The following is a 21876-nucleotide window of genomic DNA, read 5'->3' as shown; positions in this document are numbered from 1 at the left end:
CAACCCCGTGCACTATATACAGCAGTATACAGCCGCTGCCTCAAAAGCAGTTTCTTTCAAAACATTTACAGGGCGTCAGCTCTTGTTGGATGAATGCGCAGGAACAAAGGCAGTAAGGAGAGAAACAGCTAATCCAGGCAATAAGCTTACAACATACCGAGCTTGAGCACCTCTCTTCGAATCTGTTAACAACAAACTAAGCAAACATACGAGGCACGCACAAGAGACGAGGCTCACGGGACGAGCGCAGTTTGTTGTTAATAGAAGCCTTGATCCAAGTTGTCCAGCAACGAACTCTTCTAAACTGCGTCACTTAGAACTTTTGGCGATCAGCAGACAGCACGGCATCGAAGTCTGCGATGTGGGAGGCATCAAAAGCAGAAGGCAAATATCACCTGCAGCGATGGCTGAGTTGCTATCACGTTTCACTGCTGAGAACGAGGTCGCGGGTTCGAATCCGACCGTGACGGTCGCATTCCAGCGGGAGGCAGATGAAAAACAGTCGGTAGAGACAGTTAAGACTGCTTACGTGTGAGAAGGGGGAAGCCCCCCGCGCGCTCACTTCGTGAACGCAGTCGCCGCGCGCTGCGGCGTGGTGTAACCCGATGCCACGCAGCTGGCAAAGCTACCTCTGCATGGCTCGATGTAGCCTTCTTTTTAAGTAATCTTTCCACGTAGTCTTTCTCCGCTTCCCTCGCAACCACGCGCAACCATTCATTAATTTAACACACACACACACACACACACACACACACACACACACACACACACACACACACACACACACACACACACACACACACACACACACACACACACACACACACACACACACACACACACACACACACACACACACACACACACACACACACACACACACACACACACACACACACACACACACACACACACACACACACACACACACACACACACACACACACACGCACGCACGCACGCACGCACGCACACACACACGCACGCACGCACACACGCGAGCGGGTTGAGCAGGATTGAGTTCCAAGTGGTCGAAATTAATCCGGAGCCCTCCTCCACGGCATAGCCCATAGCCGCTCCCTCCTTCGCAGCACAGCATAACACATTTAATTATAGAATCACGTGAGAAATCAAGCACTGCCTGCATAACGCGCTCTCGCAGGCGGCAGCGCTGGTTCGTGGATTCCTGATTCGGAAGGCGTGTATACTGTAGCCACAACTGTCACCACACGGAGCAGAAAACTTTCCCATTACCTCCAATACGCGAAGAAAAGAACTGTTCCAGTTTATTCGGCTGCCGGACGCATATCAGAAGGACTATTGGCTTCATGCTAGAGTACTCCATACGTGCAGATGATAATTACCCTGTACATGAGCCGTACAACAGCGCATCAACACTCTTGCACTCAGTCGCTCCATAACAGTGTGCACACGCACAGTGTGCACCAACGGCGACACACCAACGGTGTGCACCAACGGCGAAACTCGCCCGAGTTGGCTTTCGTGTGCGCAGTACACACCATCGTTTCGTGAGCGTCGGTCAGCTTGGTTGGTCGCGCGGGGACCTTTGTTTGCGCCGCATCGATCCTCCGTTTTCGGCCACGTCTTGGTGCTGGCTGGCCGAGGGCCGGTTGCGTGATGTGCTGCCGGGCCTGCCGTGAGAGATCTCCGAACGGATTGTCCGAGCACTGACTGGGCCGGTGCGAGGCTGTGGACGAGAGTATGGGCCACGAGTGCTTCATTCACCGGTCTTTGGGCACCCTTGAGGTGTTCATGCTTCTCACTCAACCCTTCACCAGCGTCGTCTGTAGAGTGGCATGTCAGGAGCATGGCGAGGCTAACGTCGCTATAGCAACGTTATAACGTTGCCCTCCCTATAGGGACAGAGTAGATTGAGACATTAGGTTGGGACTCTCCAGCACCACTAATGTATCGCGGGTGATGAAAAAGCCAATTAAAAATTTTTAAAATGGTCTATTACCAAAATGATTTTTTAATACAATGAAAGAAAGAAAGGTGGAGGGGAACAGTAGGGGTGTAAAAGGGGGAAAAGGAAGAAGTAGATACCATCATCAGAGAACCCAGCCAAGGGAGCGGGTTGGCATGACCAGCGGCGTTTATTTGTTGTTGTTTTTTTGCACTTCGCGATACTTCATTGCACTACACACTTCATTTTCATTATTCTTGACTGGCTTTGTCTTGTCTTCCATCTGCTTCCCTCCTCTGTCTTCTTTTTTGTTCTTCACTGTACTTTCCACCACACATCGCACACTTTACACCTCACAGAACATCGTTGCTTTACATAGCACCCTCACAGCACTTCATTGTACTAAACACTTCACATTCATATAAGGAGTGCACACTTTCTCCCTTCTTCTCTACGCCTCCCAGCTTCCCCACGACTCCCGATTCTTGACCAATCTTCCCGTTTCGGTATCCGCCATTTGTTTCTGGCACAACAGCTTCCCCCTGGCACAACAGCTTCCCTCAACATGAGATAAAAATTATCATCTGCAAGTCACTCCTCGTGTACGGCCTTTTTCCTCACTCCTCATCTTTTGCACGCTCTACTCGGTGGGATGCCACTCATGTGAGTTCCAGAGGGATAGCGTAAGTTGGCTTCCATTCAAGCGCACCTCTCAGTCAATGGCAGGCATGTAAGAAGCGAAAATAAACTATTCCTCGTCTTGTAGGCGTCCATTACTGTGCGCATATTTTAGCGGCGTAAGAGCTAGCTTGCAGAAAGTATGTCACGGTCGTATTTTTGATGAAAGACTGTCGCTCAACATTAAAAGTGTAGAGGCACAAAACTTTTCAACTACTTTTCTTCCTTGCAATGAAACGCACGGAATAACTGATCATGAATCGCAACGCGAAGTCCACCAAGAAGCCGCAATTGATTAGAAACAACTTCTAGTGCAGATCACGATTCGTGGGAGCACACTTTAGAGCCTGCTGCTATCCACAACCTGGGTGAGGCGCCAAATACTAAATGCACCAGCGCGGCGAAGATTGCGCAGTTTTGTGACATACGTACGACCATCCGCGCAAAAGGTCACTCCGCGCTCTCTGCTCGCAAGAATCGCATTTCGATGCCTCTTTCTCGAAGTCCCCCTGCTTCTGGAACAGCCGCATATTTACGAGCTGAAACCGCCTCTCGGAACGATTCGCGCTTTACCGACGGCCTGGCGAGAAAGCATTTGTCGGGACGTTTCTTTCGAAAGCCAGACGTATATTTTTTCGTATTATCCGCCGCTCCATTTGGCTCACCTCTGGCGTTTCCATGGCACGGATCTGGGCAATAGTGCCATGAGTTCTCGGGCACCAAGCTTCTCGCATCCAAACCTGCCCAAAATGCCTGGGAAGGATTTTTTTTTTTTTTGAAGCGAAAAGCTTCACTACGTTAGACGAAGCAGTCTTCGGGTAGGCAGCACAATGACCTTGAACTACATTCAGCCCAGCCAAGAATAGCCGTGTATGACCACATGTGGTAGAGTTATGGTGTGGAACCCTTGACCCCTGACCTTGACCCATGAGTTTTAGTTCACCTTTGACTTCTGACCTTTGATTTTTGACATTGCTTGGCCCTTGGGTTGACCTTTGACCTTAAGAACATCCGATGGGGTGATCTGAAGTCACGTGGCGAGTAACCATGTGTGCAGAAGCTTTTCGCTGAATTCGAGGGTTCGCCAAGTTAAGCCACTGCCAATTTTTTTTTCTCGCGTTTTCGGATATATGTGGATCGAGATAAACACGTGGAAGGAATAAGCAGTGAAATCGGCACAAGCAGTTTGAGAGCTTACGTAGAAATGGCGTTCTCCTGATCAGCCCAAGGTCGCAGGATCGAATGTTGACCGCACTGACTGTGTTTTTGCGGAGCAAATTGGTAAAACGCGTGTGCCCTGTGCACTGTCAGAGCATTTTAGGAAACCCGGAGCGGGCTAAATTAATCCGGCGCCTTCCACTACGTCGCCTTTGCGCAGCTTTAGTGCGGCGAAGGGACATTTAGGACAAATAAAGTTGGCCTGTATCGATAAACTACTGCGCGGTAATCACAGAGAGGCCGCTCTCTTTAAAAACCGAGCTTTCATAAGCTGCAAAGGACCAACAATAAAAAAAAAACATGTGTCGCCATCTCCGGCCGATTGCAGTAGTAGGAGGGACGTTTAATCGCGGATCCCGGAGGCTAGGCTACATCACCATTCACTTCAAAACGATGGAAATCTGTGCATTTTGTTAAGTCCATCAAAAGCTTGAATCGGCCCTGCGGCCAGATTTTTAAATCCTATTTTCTCACCGATAAATGCGTCGTGCCCATCCAGAAAAACATCGGCATAGCCAGAAAGATCCAGACAGGCAATTCTTCCTTAGAACTAACTATAACTGTTTGGTGTTGTTCTCCGTGACCCTTGAAATCCTACACAGGATAATCTTGTGGAGTTACTCTGCGATACAAGCCATCGGTTTCTGCTTCTTGCGCCAGATTCTGATCAATGTCACCTTTGAGTATCCGAATTTCCGCAAAACATTTCCTTGTGGCGGCTTGCTGGAGCACTCTGAGCTCAGTTCACACATGAAAAACGAGTCAAGTCCGCTGTACTCTAGCAACTACGCTTTCCCTAAGTCCACTGCAAGTACTGCCGTGGCGCGCTTCAAGTCCGCACAGAGCAGTGGCTGCCCTAATCAGGTTCTTTGCACTCACTTGAAACACGAACACATGCACGCACACCTAAGCATGCGCAGCAAGGAATTTAGTACACCATTAGAGTAAAACTGTTAATCTGGAGGATTGATTGATTGATTGATTGATTGATTGATTGATTGATTGATTGATTGATTGATTGATTGATTGATTGATTGAAAACTTTTATTGAGCGAAATAGCGAACGCGAATAGCCGGTGGTCGGCATTCAAGCAAACACAAAAACGCACCGAATGCGGCGGATTCAAAAAGAAAGCACGGCTTATATACACTCGCTTGCCACGCAGGGGACGAATTATTTGACGAGTCATTGTATATAAACGAAAACAGCTAGAAATCAGGTAATGCCGAAGCCACTCGATAGCATAATAAACTGCTGTCAGCGATTAAAGGGAAGGAAAAGAGGCTCGCTTCCTTTAATGTACGGAAGTTGTTTGAAAAGTTAGCATAATTTTTTCTTGTGAGCGCCGTTGTTAAGCCTTGTACCTCACTTCCTTGGCTGTTTCCAGCGATATTAAATTGCGGTACGTACCTTTCCAGGCAGTTTTGTCCAGTTTACCGCACGAATAGTTAAAAACCGTTGCAAAGTTCATTGCTGCCCGAAAATCCGCATCTTAGTAAATGAGCATCCACTTTCAGCAAAGCACTGGAAAAATCAGATGTGAGGCAAACGCAGAGAGCTAACTTTGGAAATGCCGCCCCCCCCCCCCCCCCCCCCCCCGCAAAGCGCACAGTCTAACAAATCTGCTCATATGCGCCAGCAGCAGCAAATATTTCGACGCGAGGGTACTTAATCAAGTGCTAGAAACACACACACCGCAAACAGGCTCGTATTGGCTGTTCGAGCTATCTCCCTTGTGTTCATTCAACCAGCGGAATGTGCGACGTTTGGAAGCTAAGAGTGCGGAAATTGCTGTCAGGAAAGAAGGCTTAGCAGGCGTGGTTCCGCAGACAGAAGCTAAACCCGTAATGTGCTTCTTTCTCTTTGTTGCCCGGGCGGCGCCGTAATCCGGAATAGCACGCAATAAAGTTCGCGCAATAGCTGTCTAGAGAAGCTCTTGTGAAATGCTGTGGCTCTGTCTTTGTTTCCTGTTTTCTTACTTGTCTTCTCCGGAGGAACACGTTTTCTGCCACCACTGCTTCGCGATCACTCCGACTATCCTCCCTCTGTCAAGCCTCATTTCCTTTCGTAAAGTAGTTTGTTATCAGATGGAAGACGCACGCTATATACTATTTTCATTACTCGACATAAACAACAAAAATTTCGATAGAACTTGTGCGCAAAGCAGTCAACGTCGCTCTCGCTATGGCAACGAGCTTTACAACATTGCCGCCCTCCCTCTTTCGCCCTTCCACCGAGAAATGAAGTTTTCCCAGCAAAGGCGCAGATTTGTGACGAACTGTTTACTCCTCCGGTCTGTAATGGGCCGCTGTAGCTTCCCGACTGTGGCCGTTATTGGCGCGAGTGTTTTATCGCGTGTCTAGAAACCTCCTCCGATTGATTTTTTTCTGCGCAACACACACGTGCTCTTGTTGACGGGGGCTGCTGTATCCAGGAAGGCCGCTGGACCTTCTTGACGCTCTCTCCCCGTATTTCTCCCAACGCGGCGGCTGGCGAGGTGAAACGTGTCGCGCTCTGCGGACAGTATGAATGCTTCATCAAGCTGGGTTGCATGGCTGGGGTGCAGCTCACGAAGGCAACGCTACAAATGTGGATGCCTGTGGCGCGGTTGCCCCAATGACCTTTGACAGCGACCGTTGAATGAGGTGGAACATTTTTGCAGGCTGGTTGGTTTATGCTGAGGTGGGAAGGTTAGAGCGCGCGAACGCACGGACGACAGAAGAAATGGTGTGGACGGGATACAACGCTACACTCCACACACGAGTACACCCATGTGGGAGTATAGAATGGAGTAAGCTGTGCTCCAGTGCACGCCCTTTTCTATAAGGGTGTGGGCTAGAGGACAGCTTACTTCCTTTATACTCAATTCTGTTGAGAGTATACTAGTAACTCATGCCTTTATCGGAAGACAACTTGTTTCTACGGAGCAGTAGCTCCTAATAGCAAAACGGAAAACCAATATGAAAACCGAACGTATCGCCTATTTCTGCACCTGCTTATGTGTTGTTGTTGTTGTTGTTGTTGTTGTTGTTGTTGTTGTTGTTGTTGTCGTCGTCGTCGTCGGCGTTGTTGTTGTTGTTGTTGTTGTTGTTGTTGTTGTTGTTGTTGTTGTTGTTGTTGTTGTTGTTGTTGTTGTTGTTGTTGTTGTTGTTGTTGTTGTTGTTGTTGTTGTTGTTGTTGTTGTTGTTGTTGTTGTTGTTGTTGTTGTTGTTGTTGTTGATGATGATAACGGCGTGTATCAGGTCGTGGAAGTATATACGGATTGGGCTACGTTAGACGTGGCGCCAGGACGTGATACACGCAGTTATCAACAGCAGATAGTCAGGCGTGGAAGTAGGCAGTATGTTAAGCTTTCATGTTGGTTTTCCTTTTTGTTGTTAGGAGCAGCTATTGTATAGAAGCAAGTTGACTTTCGATAAAAACCCGAGTCGTCGGTAGCGCCGTCTTAGCAGTCACATCTTTTATTCATTTATTTTTCGCCGCCTGTGCCACTTTGCGCTGTAACTTTCCCAGTTATGCAGGAAGTATTTTCTCCGGGTTGGCCAGTTTCAGGCCCTCATTCTGTAAATGAAATCAAATTTTATTCGCAACATCCGCTGCAACATTGACGGTCTCCCTGACAAAAAGCTGTGAGGACAACGGGCCAGGGAGCCGCTTTCTCAGCACAGAACAGCGCATACAAGCGCATACACCAGCTTCGTCATCAAATATATAGATAATGAGCATAGGCAAGAGTGTTACAAGAAAATGTGCGCAGCTAGAGGATTTTAGTTGAAAACACCAGCTAAAAATATACCGGGTAGTTTAGCACTTGAGACGGTGGTAAATTCAAGCTGGAGTTGATCTTTGATTGGCTGGTAACGTCGTCGTCTTCTAAAATGTCTTGTTAGTCTCCAGCAGAGGTCACTGCTTCCAGGAAACGTAGCGCCTTTGTCAAAAGTCAGCATGGTTTCTATCTCACTCGTACAGTGGAACACTTACGGCCTCCCAAAAGCCCGAAGTCTTGAAAGGTGAGGGCAATATTTCCCTACATCGTACATATATTTAATGCTTCAGAGCTGGCATAAGTGTCTCACTGCATCACTGAGAAGCAAATCATGTTGTCTGTTCACTTTTTTCCAAAGATTGTACGTTCAAGAAAAACGCGCTTCGGCCAACGACAATAATGAGAATCAATATGGACGCCATAGTCTGGAACGGCCGCGCCAAGGACATTCGACGCGACTAAAAATAGATTTGATATAATGAGCGATCATGAGACGTAACTTCTCTGACAGCAGTAATCAAGTAGCGTAATTTGTTCCGTACCCGTGTAGCGAAGCACTCATGAAACCCGTTAGGCCCTAAATCTGTGTAAGGTGAGGAGGACCCCTGTGCCCACCTTTCGGGACCTTTTGGTATTCAGGTGTGCTGTAATTAACTACACTATATGGCCGAGAAGCAAAACCCCCGTTGCTTGGTTACCTCTGGCAAAGAAGCTACGCGATGTTTAAAGCCATGCAAGAAATCTGGCGTGCTCGCGAACTCAAGGTATGCAGGGTGGAAGGAGATAAAGAAGCACGCTGTGTTCGCCTCCTGCCTTGCTTTAGACAGCAGGACGTTTAGACAAAGTTAATTTATTCGTCCGCTTTAGTGAAATTTCACTTTGACACAGAACTTTCCTAGAAATTGTATGCGTCCTAATCAAGCAAGTGGGGCAAAAAATAATGGAAGGCAGATGCAACAGCAGTAACAGCGAAAAGCGATTCCACACCACGAAGTGATTCCGGCCCAAACTCGTGGGCCATTCAGTTAATGAGGATGTCTGTTTTCACTGCTCATCGATTGGCTGTTATCATAATCGTACAACCTGCAACCTCCCACCAGAGCGACGTGCGAATGCACATCTGTTAATATAGTCTTTGAGGTAGTTTTAAACGAGGTTTTTAACGACTCCGTTCAATTCTGGGCTCCGGGGGAAAAAAAGGTCATATTCCGGCCTACGTCTCTCACTGCAATGCCGCTCTAAATCATCGCTGCGGGGGCACTACGCAACACAGGGAGGCCGTTTGTGGATATGTTACTTGGGGAAGGAAGTGTGCGCAGCTCGTGCTATTTGAAGCAGGACGCATACTCTGACTGGCTTCAGAACTGGCAGGAATGCCTTCGCTCTTTTCCGCTTGCTCGATGCACAAAACCACTTAGTCTTAACGCTCTTCTTGAGTGCTTAAATTGTCGACGCTGTTTTGAGCAAGTAGCCAATGAAGTGTTTTCGTCCACGTTAAGCCTGGGTTACATTTAGCTCAATTGCCGTTTTCATAAATTATCATGCCAGGATCATTTAATGATTGTGCATGAATTATTAAAATGCATCTTGAAGACGAAGTTAGAGCCTGTAATCTCGAATTTGGTTCGAGGATGACTGAAATCTTCGAGGGGATCCATCTACGCTGCACCTGAAGGCTGCGTCAGATCCCGTCATTGTCGTTTGTTTGGCTGGGTCGTCGTTGCAGCTCATTCACAACGGCCCAGTTAGGCAATCCCAGGCCCGGACTTCCGAGCAACAGCGGCCGTAATCCACAGAGGGGCACTCCTGGCATCGCATGTCGTGGCATTTGGCTCTTGTTGCACAACAGACACGTTGCCGGTGTCGTGACCGCTCTTCCCCTTATCGACATGGATCCGCCGCGGTATTCTTTCGCGCGCAATGCAGCGCGGAACGAAGCAGTGACCTCGCGTCTTGCGCCAACGGAGACCACGTGAAACTCCATTCTCTTGCTCCGGCAGGTATGCCTGGACGGAGACCTTATCAGAGCAGACGTGACAGAGATAGAGGTAACTGCTGCAAGGCTGCCGGGGCAGCGAAAGCACCCGTAGACAGTAGTCGGCACACACACACACGGCACACCCAAATGGCACGCCAACACTGCGCACCAATACTGCGCACCAACACGGCACACATGCACGGTCGAGGGCCACGTCGTAGTACGCAAACCACGTACACTCTAAACACGATCGAATACGCCTGTATGAGAATAAAAACGGAGTAAACTACCCTCTAGCGCACTCCAAGGGGACAGCTTACTCCCCGTTTACTCCTTTCTGTTTAGAGTGAAGTCGGGGTTGTCGCCCTACTATTTGAAAGGGGTTGATGACCACCCTTGACACGGTGACGAGCTCGTTTGCACCCTTATCTCGCACGGGGAGGGCATTGCTTTCTAACTTTTGATATCACATTTTCAAGCGGTGCTCAGTTGACTGGCCCGAATGGAACAATGCTTCGGTGCGAGTCATGGCAGTATGTCACGAGTTGCCATAGGCGCTCACTCTGTACCGCCATTGACTTCTTGCCGGGGCTGACGAGGTTTCGGAATTAAAACCATTTAGAGTCGCTATTTGGGCGCCAACTAACGATGCGCCGTTGCCCACCAAGCCTGTTATCGCCGAAACAATGAAGAGAAAACTTATCGGTACGGGCTGTCTTCAAGCACATTCCAGGTTAAATAAGTTACAAATTTACGAACATTTTATTGCAGCATTCCAGCATCTGTTATAATTCTTTCAGAGCACGAGCAAGCGCACACACAAGGACAGGCATAAATGCACTCCACAGGTGATGTTGTGCGTTTTGTGCCTCTGCCGTTATGTTTGTGCGCCTGCTGGTGCTTTATAACCCGTTACAGAGCATGTAGGGACCCGGAGGTAACCAAAAAGTACGAAGAATGCTGAACGAGCACGTCCCTTACCAAAGCTCTTTAAATCACACTTGTCACAAAGCGTCCTGGAGATGCCATGTTTCAGAATACAGTGCTATGATTGTTGGATTGATGAACAGGTAACAAACACGAAAGTTCACATTCTGTCACGCCGGGTATCGGAAATAATATAAATTGCACAAGGCTCATTGCAATAACAGGATGCTACCTGAAGCCGACACCGCAGCTTGCAGGCTGTACCTTTATTGACTGATTTCCGAAAACTGGCCTGAAGGGATTCATGGGCGGGGAATCGAAGTTTAATGATGAACTAGTGATGTCGTTTACCTGCCATGCTGCCAATGCCTGGCACCAAGGCAGGCTGTTCTATGGAGCAAGGAAATGCACCAGACCATTGAACGTGTATGTCGTATGGCGTAATGTTGGCGTATTTAATGCACTCGACGTAGCACAAACAAGTTTATTTCTTTGTTGTATACATCGCATTCGGAGAATTCCGTACGAAAAAAAAACGTGACATCAGGCTCAGTCATACAGACCCCATTCTCCGTGAGCCTCCAGTGTGGGAACAGGTCACTTCAGAGAAGCAGGTGCTTGTCTGAACCCACTGGAATGCAAAAGATCTGGGCAAGGTGTAATAACTATGCGTAATAAAGAACTAACCCACGTTACAAAATCGTTATTTCTAACTATATTTAAATGCTGTCATGTCCCTGAGAGAAAAGAAGAAACCTGGGTCCGTACTGCCTTGTCTTCAGAACATTACTGGGCTGATTTGCCTCACTAACTCATCTCTAACCACTGCTGCTCAGATACAAGTTTTTGCCCTCCCATCATCATCCTATCCACTGAAAAGAGCTCACGGTTGATTCGCTTTAGTAATTATGAGGGTGAAAGTCACAGTGAGCATGAGTAAATCTCTGATCTTCTTTGGCTTAACGAAGTTGGCGCGTCTAGTATAGTATATGCCGCAAGCGTTTTGCACATCAGAAACTTTTTCCGAGCCTTGTGGCGTACATAAGTGAATATATTAGGGCTGCTTTTTGCCATTTATTGCACGCCATTCGCAGATAAAATTGGTTTAGGTGTGAGTTGTCGCTAGCGCCCAGTGAAAACGTCACCTATTCCTCGTTTGCACTTCTCGCATTTTAGCAAGGGCACTCCTTCGTGATCAGTTGTATTCTACACATAGTTAGTAAAGTGCATGTTCTGTGTGTGTCGCATTATTAACCACAGTGCCCTGCAACTTTCACGGGTATTATACTATTAAGTTAGCGTGAGTTTAAATGCGGGAACTAGCAATGCCTTCGCCTATACATTTTTGTTTACCACGTCAGAGCCACCTCATACCAAAGTCCTGAACCCACCTTGTGGGTCGGGGCTCAGTTGAACCTACAGGAGGCTCGAACAGAGGGCTAAAAACTGAATACGGTTCGAAATTTTTCGGTTGCACAATGAAGTGAACGTTTCCTGCCTAACATATAATATTTACATTTTTTTTTATTTCCCTCTCCTCGTAGCTATGTTTTCCAAAGTGACCTCTCTGATACTGTTTTTTCTGCAGAAAAATAGAGGCATGAAACATAGGTAATGGTTAGGTATCGCATACTATCTATGCGACGGACGCGCATATCGCACAGGAGTATTGGATTGTGGCTTACCTAGTATTCTCCTCAGGACGTGAAGCTAGTAGCTAAACGCGTGAGAGCTTGACAACGATTTGTGAAAAGCTGAGCCAAAAGAAAGAGCAAAACGAGCTCTCCTGCGCGCCACTGTGTTTTCTTTTAAAAAGTGCACCAGAAAAGCGATAACACGAGATGCCTCTATTCGAGTAGAAAAAAGGGCGACTGTATGTTTTTTTTTTTTGCATTTCCCCTCAAACTGTTGGAAATAAAAGTTTTACAATACAATCAATCTGCATTTCTATTGGTCAAGTCTTTCAAGGAAATGGAAATTGAGGAGAGAAATCAATAGTCAATTATTACGTCTCTGAATCGAAGATTCTCGGCGACGCTTCTGTTCAGCTCTTCCATCCAGAGCAAATTGGCTGAAGTGCCGTCCTCCTTACCTTAAGAGGCTGAAAATGCTCGCTTTCAAACGAGAGGCCGTCAGAGCCAACTCCCGCTCTAATCAACTCCAACGCAAGCTGACTCGAACTGGCGGGCGCTAAGCCGAGCAGATCCCAGCCCGATGAGGGATTAGGCCGCGCTCGTGTTTCATTCACGCCGCACGTCTGCACCGGCACGAAGCACGTGCGCACGACAAAGCCCTCTAATCGCTCACACTGCATGGCAAAGCAGCTTGGGCCGTTAAGCCGCGCCGCGCTTGCGTCTTAAGGCTGCCCTGAGCCTCGGCTTGAACCCTCTCTCCGCCTTTTCCCTCTCTTGTCTCGGCAGCGATGAAAGCCGCCCTGCTGATCCAGCGCTGGTATCGCCGCTACCTGGCCCGGCAGGAGATTCGCAAGCGGTGCTCCTGGAACATATTCCAGAGTCTCGAGTACGCCGGGGAACAGGATCAAATCAAGGTGAGTCTCTCCCCCTTCTCAAATGTTGTTCGGAAACCTCTGGAGCCTTTCGCATCGTCACTTAATCAAGAGGCTTAAGGCATTGGGATTAGCGTCCCTTCGTCTTCAGACTCGGGCGTGCCGTCGGTAATCTGCGTGCATGTGGGATTCCGATTGCAGTAGGCTGAATATATCAAGACTGGAATCGAAGGTCTCAGGGATGAACTCTGCACAGGCTATCCGCGAATTATGTGGCAGTTATTGTCCTGTCGTACTCAGTTATTCAGGGGGGGGGGGGGGTAATTATAATCTTTGAAAAACGGCTCGATAATCTTATGGCGATCAGACTATGTTTCCCAAAGTTTGCGACTCTTTTTGTTTTGTTTTGTTTTGCTTATTTATTTATTTTTTATACGTCTTTATTTCTGCATAAAATAGGCCTAGCATTGCGGCAGAAATGAGGGGGCTTCATGGGGGTGGAGGTGGGGGAGGGGGAGGAGGGCCGGTTTCCACTTCTTCTTCGAAGTGGGGTGGTCCTGTGGTCGGCTCTGCGAAGAAACGGCCAGGCCCTTCTTCTTCCTTGAAGTATAGGAGAAAAGCCCGCCAGAGCCGGAGTACGTCCGATGATCCGATGTGTAATGGTGGATCGACCCATTCCTGCAAGGTGCCAGGTCGGTGCCCGCCCAGGGACTGAAGTGCTCGCTCCCGCACCACGTCAAAAGCAGGGCAGCGCCACAAAAGGTGTTCGGCCGTGCCTCTGGCCGGACATGCCGGGCATTGAGGGGTCGGGTATGAGTGCGGGTTGATGAGGTTGAGCTTTGCTGGCGACAGAAGCTGGCCAGTCTGGGCGCGGCGGAGGAGTACCGCCTCTACCCTTCGGAAAGTTCTAGGTGGGCGGCGGTATAATTGCTCAGGGTTCGCCACGTGCTGGAGGATGCGGCGGCGATAGCATTGTGCGCGATGCCATGTCTCGGCCCTATCCATAGGAGGTGACAACGGATGTGCAACGTCATCACGGGCCCAAGAAGCGGAAACGAGTGTGCATCCAGGCAAAGGTGCGGAAAGAGCTGCAGCGCGCGCTGCCTGGTGTGCCTTTTCGTTTCCAGTGATTCCTTCGTGTGCAGGAATCCATCTAATAACAATAGGGTAGCCCTCCTCTCGCAGGCGTCGGGCTTCCGTTCGAATTGCGCTAAGAACGGCATAGTCTGCTCCCCCCGCGCGGCATGCGGTGTACGCTGCTTGCGAATCAGTGTAAACATGGTAGGTGCATGGAGCCGGATCCTGTCGATCTACTATTCGAGTAATGGCAAGGCGCATGGCAATGAGTTCGAGATTAGTGACAGTGTGTTCTTCGGAGAGCCGATTTTTTGACGAGATTATTAACACAGAGCCGAAAAGAACCGTTGTTGTGTTGCTTGTTTCGTCTCGTAACGACAAGACAGCTCCTCGTTGCCAGCTACGCAGAATGCCGCTCCGCAGTGGAGCTCTCCGCTCGTTCTGTTCGTTGTACAGGGCACCTCTCATACAGGTCACTCCAGTACGAAGGGACAATAAATTTGAACAAAAATAATTTTTGGATTATTTCTCTACTAAAGTTGGACATTATTTATGGATATTGTTCCCCAGGATGAAAACTAGCTAGAAAGGAAGAAAATGTGTGCTTTTTAAGCAAAGTTATAGAATAATCATTAATTGAATGCTAGAACTTTGTTGTCTTTCATAATGCAGTGGATAGTACCTCGGACCATAGTTCTAGAAATAATAAATAGCACGCACTGAAAAAAACAAAATCATATAGAGTATTATCGGTCACCGATCGCTTGATGTGCCTATTTTGTTTCTTATTAAATTAAATAATTGGCTAAGACCAGCTAGTAGAATTTTCTTCATTAAAATACACGTGAATTATGTTATTTAGAAAGATGTACAGCTTAGCGAGGATTATTTTTTTATCGTAACGGTTGTACCCCTGTTAAGAGGAAGTAAAAGACATTGACCAAACTATCAAATATTTATTTATTTATTCATTTATTTTGATAACAAGAGAATGTTACATAGAGAGTGAAGAGGGGATGAGAGGAGAGAGGTGGTTGACCATAGCATGTCCTGCAAGGCTTTTTCTTGAAAGCAGCAACATCTCTATTGTGGCACGGAAGGTGAAGGCGGATTCAGTTCATCCTACCACTCAGGTCTGGCGGCCAGACCTCGCACTTCTGGCTTGCACTCTACAGCGAGGAAATATAATTGTGAGGCCGCAATTAATGCGTGACCACAAAATTGGTAATGGCTTGACTTGACTAACCCTGGAATTCAGCGAAAAGCTAGCACGCTTGTTAAGCGTCCCAGGCTCGTCCATGGCAGCTCCGCTACACGCTCGCGGCAGCAGTTCTATATATACCCACACGACCACGTGTCTGTGACGTGGTATCACATGGTCTAACGACACCCCCATCGGATGTCATCACGTGGCTTCCCATCACCCCACCGGATGTTGTTAAGGTCAAAGGTCAACCCAAAGTTCATGGGTCAAGGTCAGTGGTCAAGGGTTCGACACCATAGCTGTACCACATATGGTCATACACGGCTAACGTGGTTGTGCTGAAGGTCGTTCAAGGTTATTCTCAGGCCTACGCGACGACCGTTTTACCTAGCGTAGTGAAGCTTTTAGACTTCAAATGGGCATTAACTAATATCGGCTTGTTGGAGAGATGCCCAGAGCTCCGTCGTCGGCCAGCCTGGTCCGCAGGGTCACCTTATATTGAATGTAAATACGCGTGAGCTGCTGCACCGTTCTTTGGCAGTGAAGTTTGTCGCGTAGTCTAATCCTATGCCCTGCCCGCATGCATCGTTTGACGTAGCGTCCATTTATTGCGAAGCCCCCTCGGTTGCGACCGGTTTTCGAGGCACACTTTCGACACGAAATTCGTGCGCATACGTCTCAGCGGGGGCTCTCACGTCGCCTGAATTGCAAAATGCTCGTCTTTCGCATCCGCCCACATTGCACAGCTATACTGCAGCCGACGCCTTCGAGGAAGAAGCCGCGTTCGCGTCCCCTCTTGCGCCCTCCGGGAAACATGTTCTGTCCATTTTGAGACTACGCCGTTTCGCATAGGGACGAAGAGGACGAAGGGATCTTTTCCCGGGAAACACATGCATAGCAGCCGCGCTCGATCTGTTCCACGCAATCCCTGCATACTGCACTCGCCGAAACAGGGTTCGGAAGGAGGGGGGGGGGGGGGGGTGCGGAGGACTGATTGCTCCGCAGCTACAGGAGTTCCCTATACTGTGGCCTAAATGTCGACATCTTTCTGGACGGATCGTGTTCTGCAGTAATTTTTATTCTTTTCATTTTTCGGCACTATCTGTCTATTCTGTTGTTGGTGTTTCTATTTTCTTTCGGTGGCGTATGTGTACTGGCTACGCGGTGGGCTCCGTGGTTGGCCCAAATGCATGCATGTTCCCCAACCTCTCACCCACCGCTCCGGAGTGATCGCCGATGAAGAATGCTACACGTTTTGCCTTTCACTGCGGCCCACTCTCTGTCGAGAAACCTAATATACTTGGACGGCTTTGCCAGCCACGCAACTTGCTAGGAAGCCGCTCGTAACCTTACCAGCACTTGGGGGAAGGCTGTGGCATTTTTGTCCGTTTCATGCTGTTCCTTTGCCTCCTAGCGCCTTTGCATAGAAGACAGGGTTCTCTAACAAAAGCTCCCTTTTCTGTCTAACTTTCATGAAAGGTGAATTTTTTAAAATACACATAAAATACAACTCATACGCAGGATGTTTCAGCTTGCTTGTGCCAGCCTTCAAAAACGACAACATGCTCTACACAAGTTGGATTAGTGCAGCGTTATAGGCAGTCGTCCTGAACAGTCTAGCATATCTTTAAACGGTCTTAATGTGCTAACTAACAAAGACGAATTAGATAGTTTTTAATCGTTTACATTAGCGCCAGTTCCTTTCTTTTTATATACTAATGCCAGCCAGACTGCAAAATTGTCACGTAACTACGCGCTGCCGCGTCGCAATGTTAGCACTCTCAAATGTACTTCAACTGAAGGAAATCGGTTACAGAAAGGCGCGGTTAATAAACGACGGCCAGTCACAGCGATCCCGCATCGCTGAACCGTTGCACCGTTGCGCCAGCAGTGGTATGAGGACTCCCCGTGATCTATGAATGCAATGAAGAGGGTCGTGACGTAATCAATACCACGTGACCACCAGTGGGCCAATCGTAGGGCACCGGCAAATTTGAAAATCTGAGGACCCCCAAAATTTCAAAGTTGGCCCACCCCCAAGAATTCCAAGGGACCACAAAGGTTTGGAAGCAGGCTTACCCTAAAAAATGGATTAAGGAGGATAAATGGGTGAATTGAGGTGGATTAGTTCGTTAAATTAGTATAATCCCATATGATAATCCAGTGGAAGTTACCCGAATATTCTATATGGTGGTGACACACATTCAATATGAGGGCAATGGAACCGGTTCCAGCCGGAGTTTTTGGCGGGAAAGTCGTAAAAATAACATTAGACACTCATTGCAGACAGCATAGTAGGCAACCTAAATGCGATCGCATGTTTTTCTTTAAGAATGCTGTTAAGAGGGCCACAAGTTTTTGAATCTAACATGCTTTTGTTAAGCTAGGAAAAAAGACCCATGAGTTGGGTTGAAGAAAGCAACTGAAATTGGCAATACTCATCTTTCTCTAGAAGTTTACCAGTGTGAACTTTGCCCTTAAGTTAAGTATAAAAATTAATCAGCTAATTTTTTCATTAGCAAATCTTGCGGATTGCGAAACTATGCTGACCTGGACAATGCGACGGCCTATAACTTTGCACTAGTCAAAACTATCGAAGAGCATGTCGGTGGTTTTTTGAAGTTTGGCGCAAGTTAGTTGTAACAGCGTGTATTGCCACTGTGTCTTTTTGAAGCTGTAAAAAAGAAATAAAGGATTTGCCTGGTGATCCAGTTTCCGTGCTTCCTCCAATGAGAGACTTCTGAGGAAAAATTTTGCTCCAGACTACGTAATTGCCCACGAACAAATTACAGGGTTGAAATTCTTTAAAAAGACAAAAACAGATAGTATTGAATAACAAGAGGAAAACATATGCACGCCGGTACGTGTTAGCAACTGTTACTTAGTAACTAGGCTAATATAAGGAAATATACGCCGCTGCTAGATTTACCGAACCGGAACAAGTTCTACGCAATTTGACGCAACAATCACTGGTCGATTCCATCAACAAACTTTTCTTTTCATACGGCGCCTTTCTCTGCACAGTACTTCGAGCTCTCAGGCGAATTGTTCCTCTCCCGCACAAGGACAACATTAACCCAGATTTGCTTGCTTTATGCCGCGAAGGAAGCGTTCCATCCGCTCCTCTTTGAGCGCCAACGCGGTGACGCATTTACACCGCCATGTCTGTGCGCAGTTACTTGAGCTCTATTAAACCTAACCACCACTACCAGGCTCGCTTTGTGTTTTTGCTTCCTGTCATATTCCCAACGTGGTTCTCGCTCAGCCTCTCATACCTCTTAACGTTATAGTACGGCCGCAGATTCTCGGAACACTATCTAGCAAAGAGATGAATGTGTCACTTCTCCCTATTCGCTCGTCATCGCGCCATCAGGTGGTCGTGCTGCGAAGTAAGTTATAAGCGATAATAAAACATAAACAACAGTAACGAAGTTCTCCCATGATTGGCCACTGGGCTTAAACCGTTCTCCGGGGGACACGACACATATAGGCACGTTGGTCTCGTCACGATCGAACGTCCTGCCTCGCGTCACGTGGTATCCGGAAGCGAGCTCCCCATGCCCAGCCGTGCCTCGTGTTTTTTTTCTCCCAGCTGCACGCAACAGCATGCATGCAGCCCATAAGCCGGGTGCTACGTGAGAAACGAGGCAGCTGGGCGAACGCACGCGGGCCGCGAATGCGGAGCCCGGGTTTGTGCCACTCGCGCGCGATCGAAGCAGTTTCGAGAGAACTTGCCGCGAGTGCTGCGTTCCTCTTCTGTTCTCGCTTCCGCGCGAGATGAAGAAAACGGCGGGAAACTCCTCTTTCAGGCAAGCCGCGCGTCTGCCGTAATGTATGGCGCCGAGTACCTGCTTTTGATTCTTGGAACCTGAGATTGTTTCCAACTACTCCATCTTTCTTTCTTTCTTTCTTTCTTACCTTCTTTCTTTCTTCCTTTCTTTCTTTCTTTCTGTCCTTCTTCCTTGCTTTCTTTCCTTTTCTCTTTCTTTCTTTCTTTCTCTCTTTCTTTTCTTTCTTTCTTCCTTTTTTTCTCTTTCTTTCTTTCTTTCCTTCTTTCTCCCCTTCTTTCTTTAATTCTTTCATGCTTTATTTCTTTCTTTCTTTTTCCTTCTTGCTTTCTTTCTTTCCATTTCTCTTTCTTTTCTTCTTTCTTTCCTTCTTTCTCCCCTTCTTTCTTTCTTTCTTTCTTTCCTTCCTCCTTTCTTTTTTCCTTCTTTCTTGCTTTCTTTCTTTCCCGTTCTCTTCCTTTCTTTCTTTTCTTCTTTCTTTCTTTCTATCTCTTTCTTTCTTTCCTTCTTTCTCCCCTTCTTTCTTTCTTTTTCTTTCTGTCTTTCTTTCTTTCCTTCTTTCTTTGTTTTTTTCTTTCTGTCTTTCTTTCTTTCTTTCCTTCTTTCTCCGCTTCTTTCTTTCATTCTTTCCTGCTTCATTTCTTTCTTTTTCTTTCTTTCTTGCTTTCTTTCTTTCCTTTTCTCTTCCTTTCTTTCTTTCCTTCTTTCTTCCTTTCCTTCTCTTTCTTTCTTTCCTTCTTTCTCCCCTTCTTCCTTTCTTTCTTTCCTTCTTTCCTCCTTTCTTTCTTTCTTTTCTTCCTTCTTTCTTGCTTTCTTTCCTTTTCTCTTTCTTTCTTTTTCTCTTTCTTTTCTGCTTTCTTTCTTTCTTATGACTCCCTTTTTCTTTATCTCTCCCTTGCTTTCCTCATCTTTCGCTTCCTTTTCCGTCGCGCCATGAAAGTCCCTGAGCGTGTATAAAGTATGGTGCCGCGCCGTCACGTAAAGCACATTGCGCGAACGAAATAGCGAATTGGTTTCGCGTATATATAGGTCTGTACGCAACCGCTGCTGTGTACCGCAAAGTAAGAGGTCCTCAGAAACTGCACAAAAGGCTAAACAAAGGGCCTTAACGAGCAAATGTTTTGGCTCGTGCGATCTCAGCGTGCCATGTTTCCTTTATCTCACATTCAGCGCCTGTTAATCAGGGAAATGAGGCGATCGAATACGAAGCACTGCGCGACACTTGGCCTAGTTTGTTTAACCCGGACTAGTCTTACTAACCAAGTGCACTTCTGCGCACTGCGCTCTCCGGCTTCCCTCGTTTTGTAGCTTATATCATTCTTCCTTTCGCCATTCTGCCTTTCTTCATTTAGTTCGTTCGTTCCTTCTCTTTTTTTATTTCTTCTTTCTTTTTACTTCGTCCTCTTGCCCAACCTTCCTCGTTCCCTAATGCATTGAAAAAAGGTAGTTGGAATGGAGGATGGAATTCAACAGAAACGCGGGTACATCATTTTGGGGCTTCTCCGACAATCAGCCGAAGTTTTCTCGAGTTTAGTAAAGTTTTAAATTAATCGAATAAAGTCTTCTTCTTCGTCTCTTATTTTCCTTCTCTGGGAGCCGCACGTTCTAACCCAATATACAAGGCTAAGAAACATATAAGATCGTGTTCAAATGTATCGAGGAAAAGCAATGCGCTGTTGCGCGCACTGAAAGGAACGTGCGCGCTGCACCCCGTTTGAGGCGGTCACGACATTCAATACATAGACTTGTGTACACAGAGTAAAGCTTGAAACAGTTGCTGTCGTCTCCTTTAAAGTCATACCATCAGTTCTAGTTATTTGTTCCCCCTTTGTGAAAAGGAGTAGCTGGCGCTGCTATCAGGCGCCAATCTCTCCTTTATATGCATGTAAATAAAAAAAAAACGCCACTGTCGCGTTTCTAAAAGAGGCCTGAATTTTTCCACAACGTCAACAAAGGCTCATCAAAAAAATGCATTAAAATTATGTTTTCTTCAAAGGGCACACACTAGCACTGAGCAGTACTGCCAACCATGCATATGGTTGTGTAGTCTACATTCTGGCATGATATCTTAATCCGAGTTGGTGTCAGGCAATTAATGGTTTCAAAAGAGCTTGCACTCTCCATGACGTCGCAGTTTTTCGCAGAGGAGACTAGCTCAAGTAACATAGAATCCCCTAAGGATGGAGGATGAGAATTAAGCTGACCGGTTCTTACGAATTGAAATTGAGTATGAGTACAGGACAGCCGCGGGAAACTAGCAACTAAACAAGGTCGAGCTAAACTTGTCTTTATCTGGAGTTTATTTTCCTCGCTGCAGGAACGCAGAAACTGCAGGGCTGCTTCAATCATACCAACAGCCTGCGACAGGAGAGTAGGCACTGCAAATGACAGCAGTTTCGCAAAGCTTAGGACCCCACCTTCCTTCCCGTGCTTCAACAGCGAGCCCGACGCTAGCGTCGCTGAAGTGACGGCAGCGCTCGTTGACGCATAATTTGCACGTTACTCTGACTGTAGTTTAACCTTCACAGCTCGTCTTCGCTGCTGGTGGAAGGAGAGAAGAGCCATAACCCAGTTAGCCTTCGACTTACGTAAGCCAGTGAAAACAGAAAAAGAAAGAACATAGCGCTAGGAGGCCAACTTTGAGTGTTCACGCAAACCTACAGGCTTGCTCCAAGCCAATGCCCTGCCTCTCTTTGCTCGGCTCTTCGCCCGCTCTTCTCACGCACTCGTGGAGGGCGACAAATTTCCTGAAACTTTCGAAGAGCGCGCCTATCACTCTGAGCAGACGTCCGCTCTCTCATGCGGA

At 47.4% G+C, this 21876-nt stretch overlaps 1 protein-coding gene across 2 annotated transcripts in view; it reads left to right on the top strand.

The window, feature by feature from the left end:
• rdgC (retinal degeneration C) overlaps positions 1-21876 on the top strand; it is a 174401-nt gene that overhangs the window by 101050 nt on the left and 51475 nt on the right. For both annotated transcript variants that reach the window (XM_077662949.1, XM_077662950.1), the window contains exon 2: positions 12916-13043. In XM_077662949.1, coding sequence (XP_077519075.1) covers positions 12916-13043 — 128 coding nt within the window. The remainder of the gene's footprint in view (positions 1-12915; positions 13044-21876) is intronic.

Source organism: Amblyomma americanum, chromosome 4, assembly GCF_052857255.1.
Source record: "Amblyomma americanum isolate KBUSLIRL-KWMA chromosome 4, ASM5285725v1, whole genome shotgun sequence".
Classification (NCBI taxonomy): Eukaryota; Metazoa; Arthropoda; class Arachnida; order Ixodida; family Ixodidae; genus Amblyomma; species Amblyomma americanum.
This window is presented reverse-complemented; position numbering and strand designations above follow the sequence as displayed.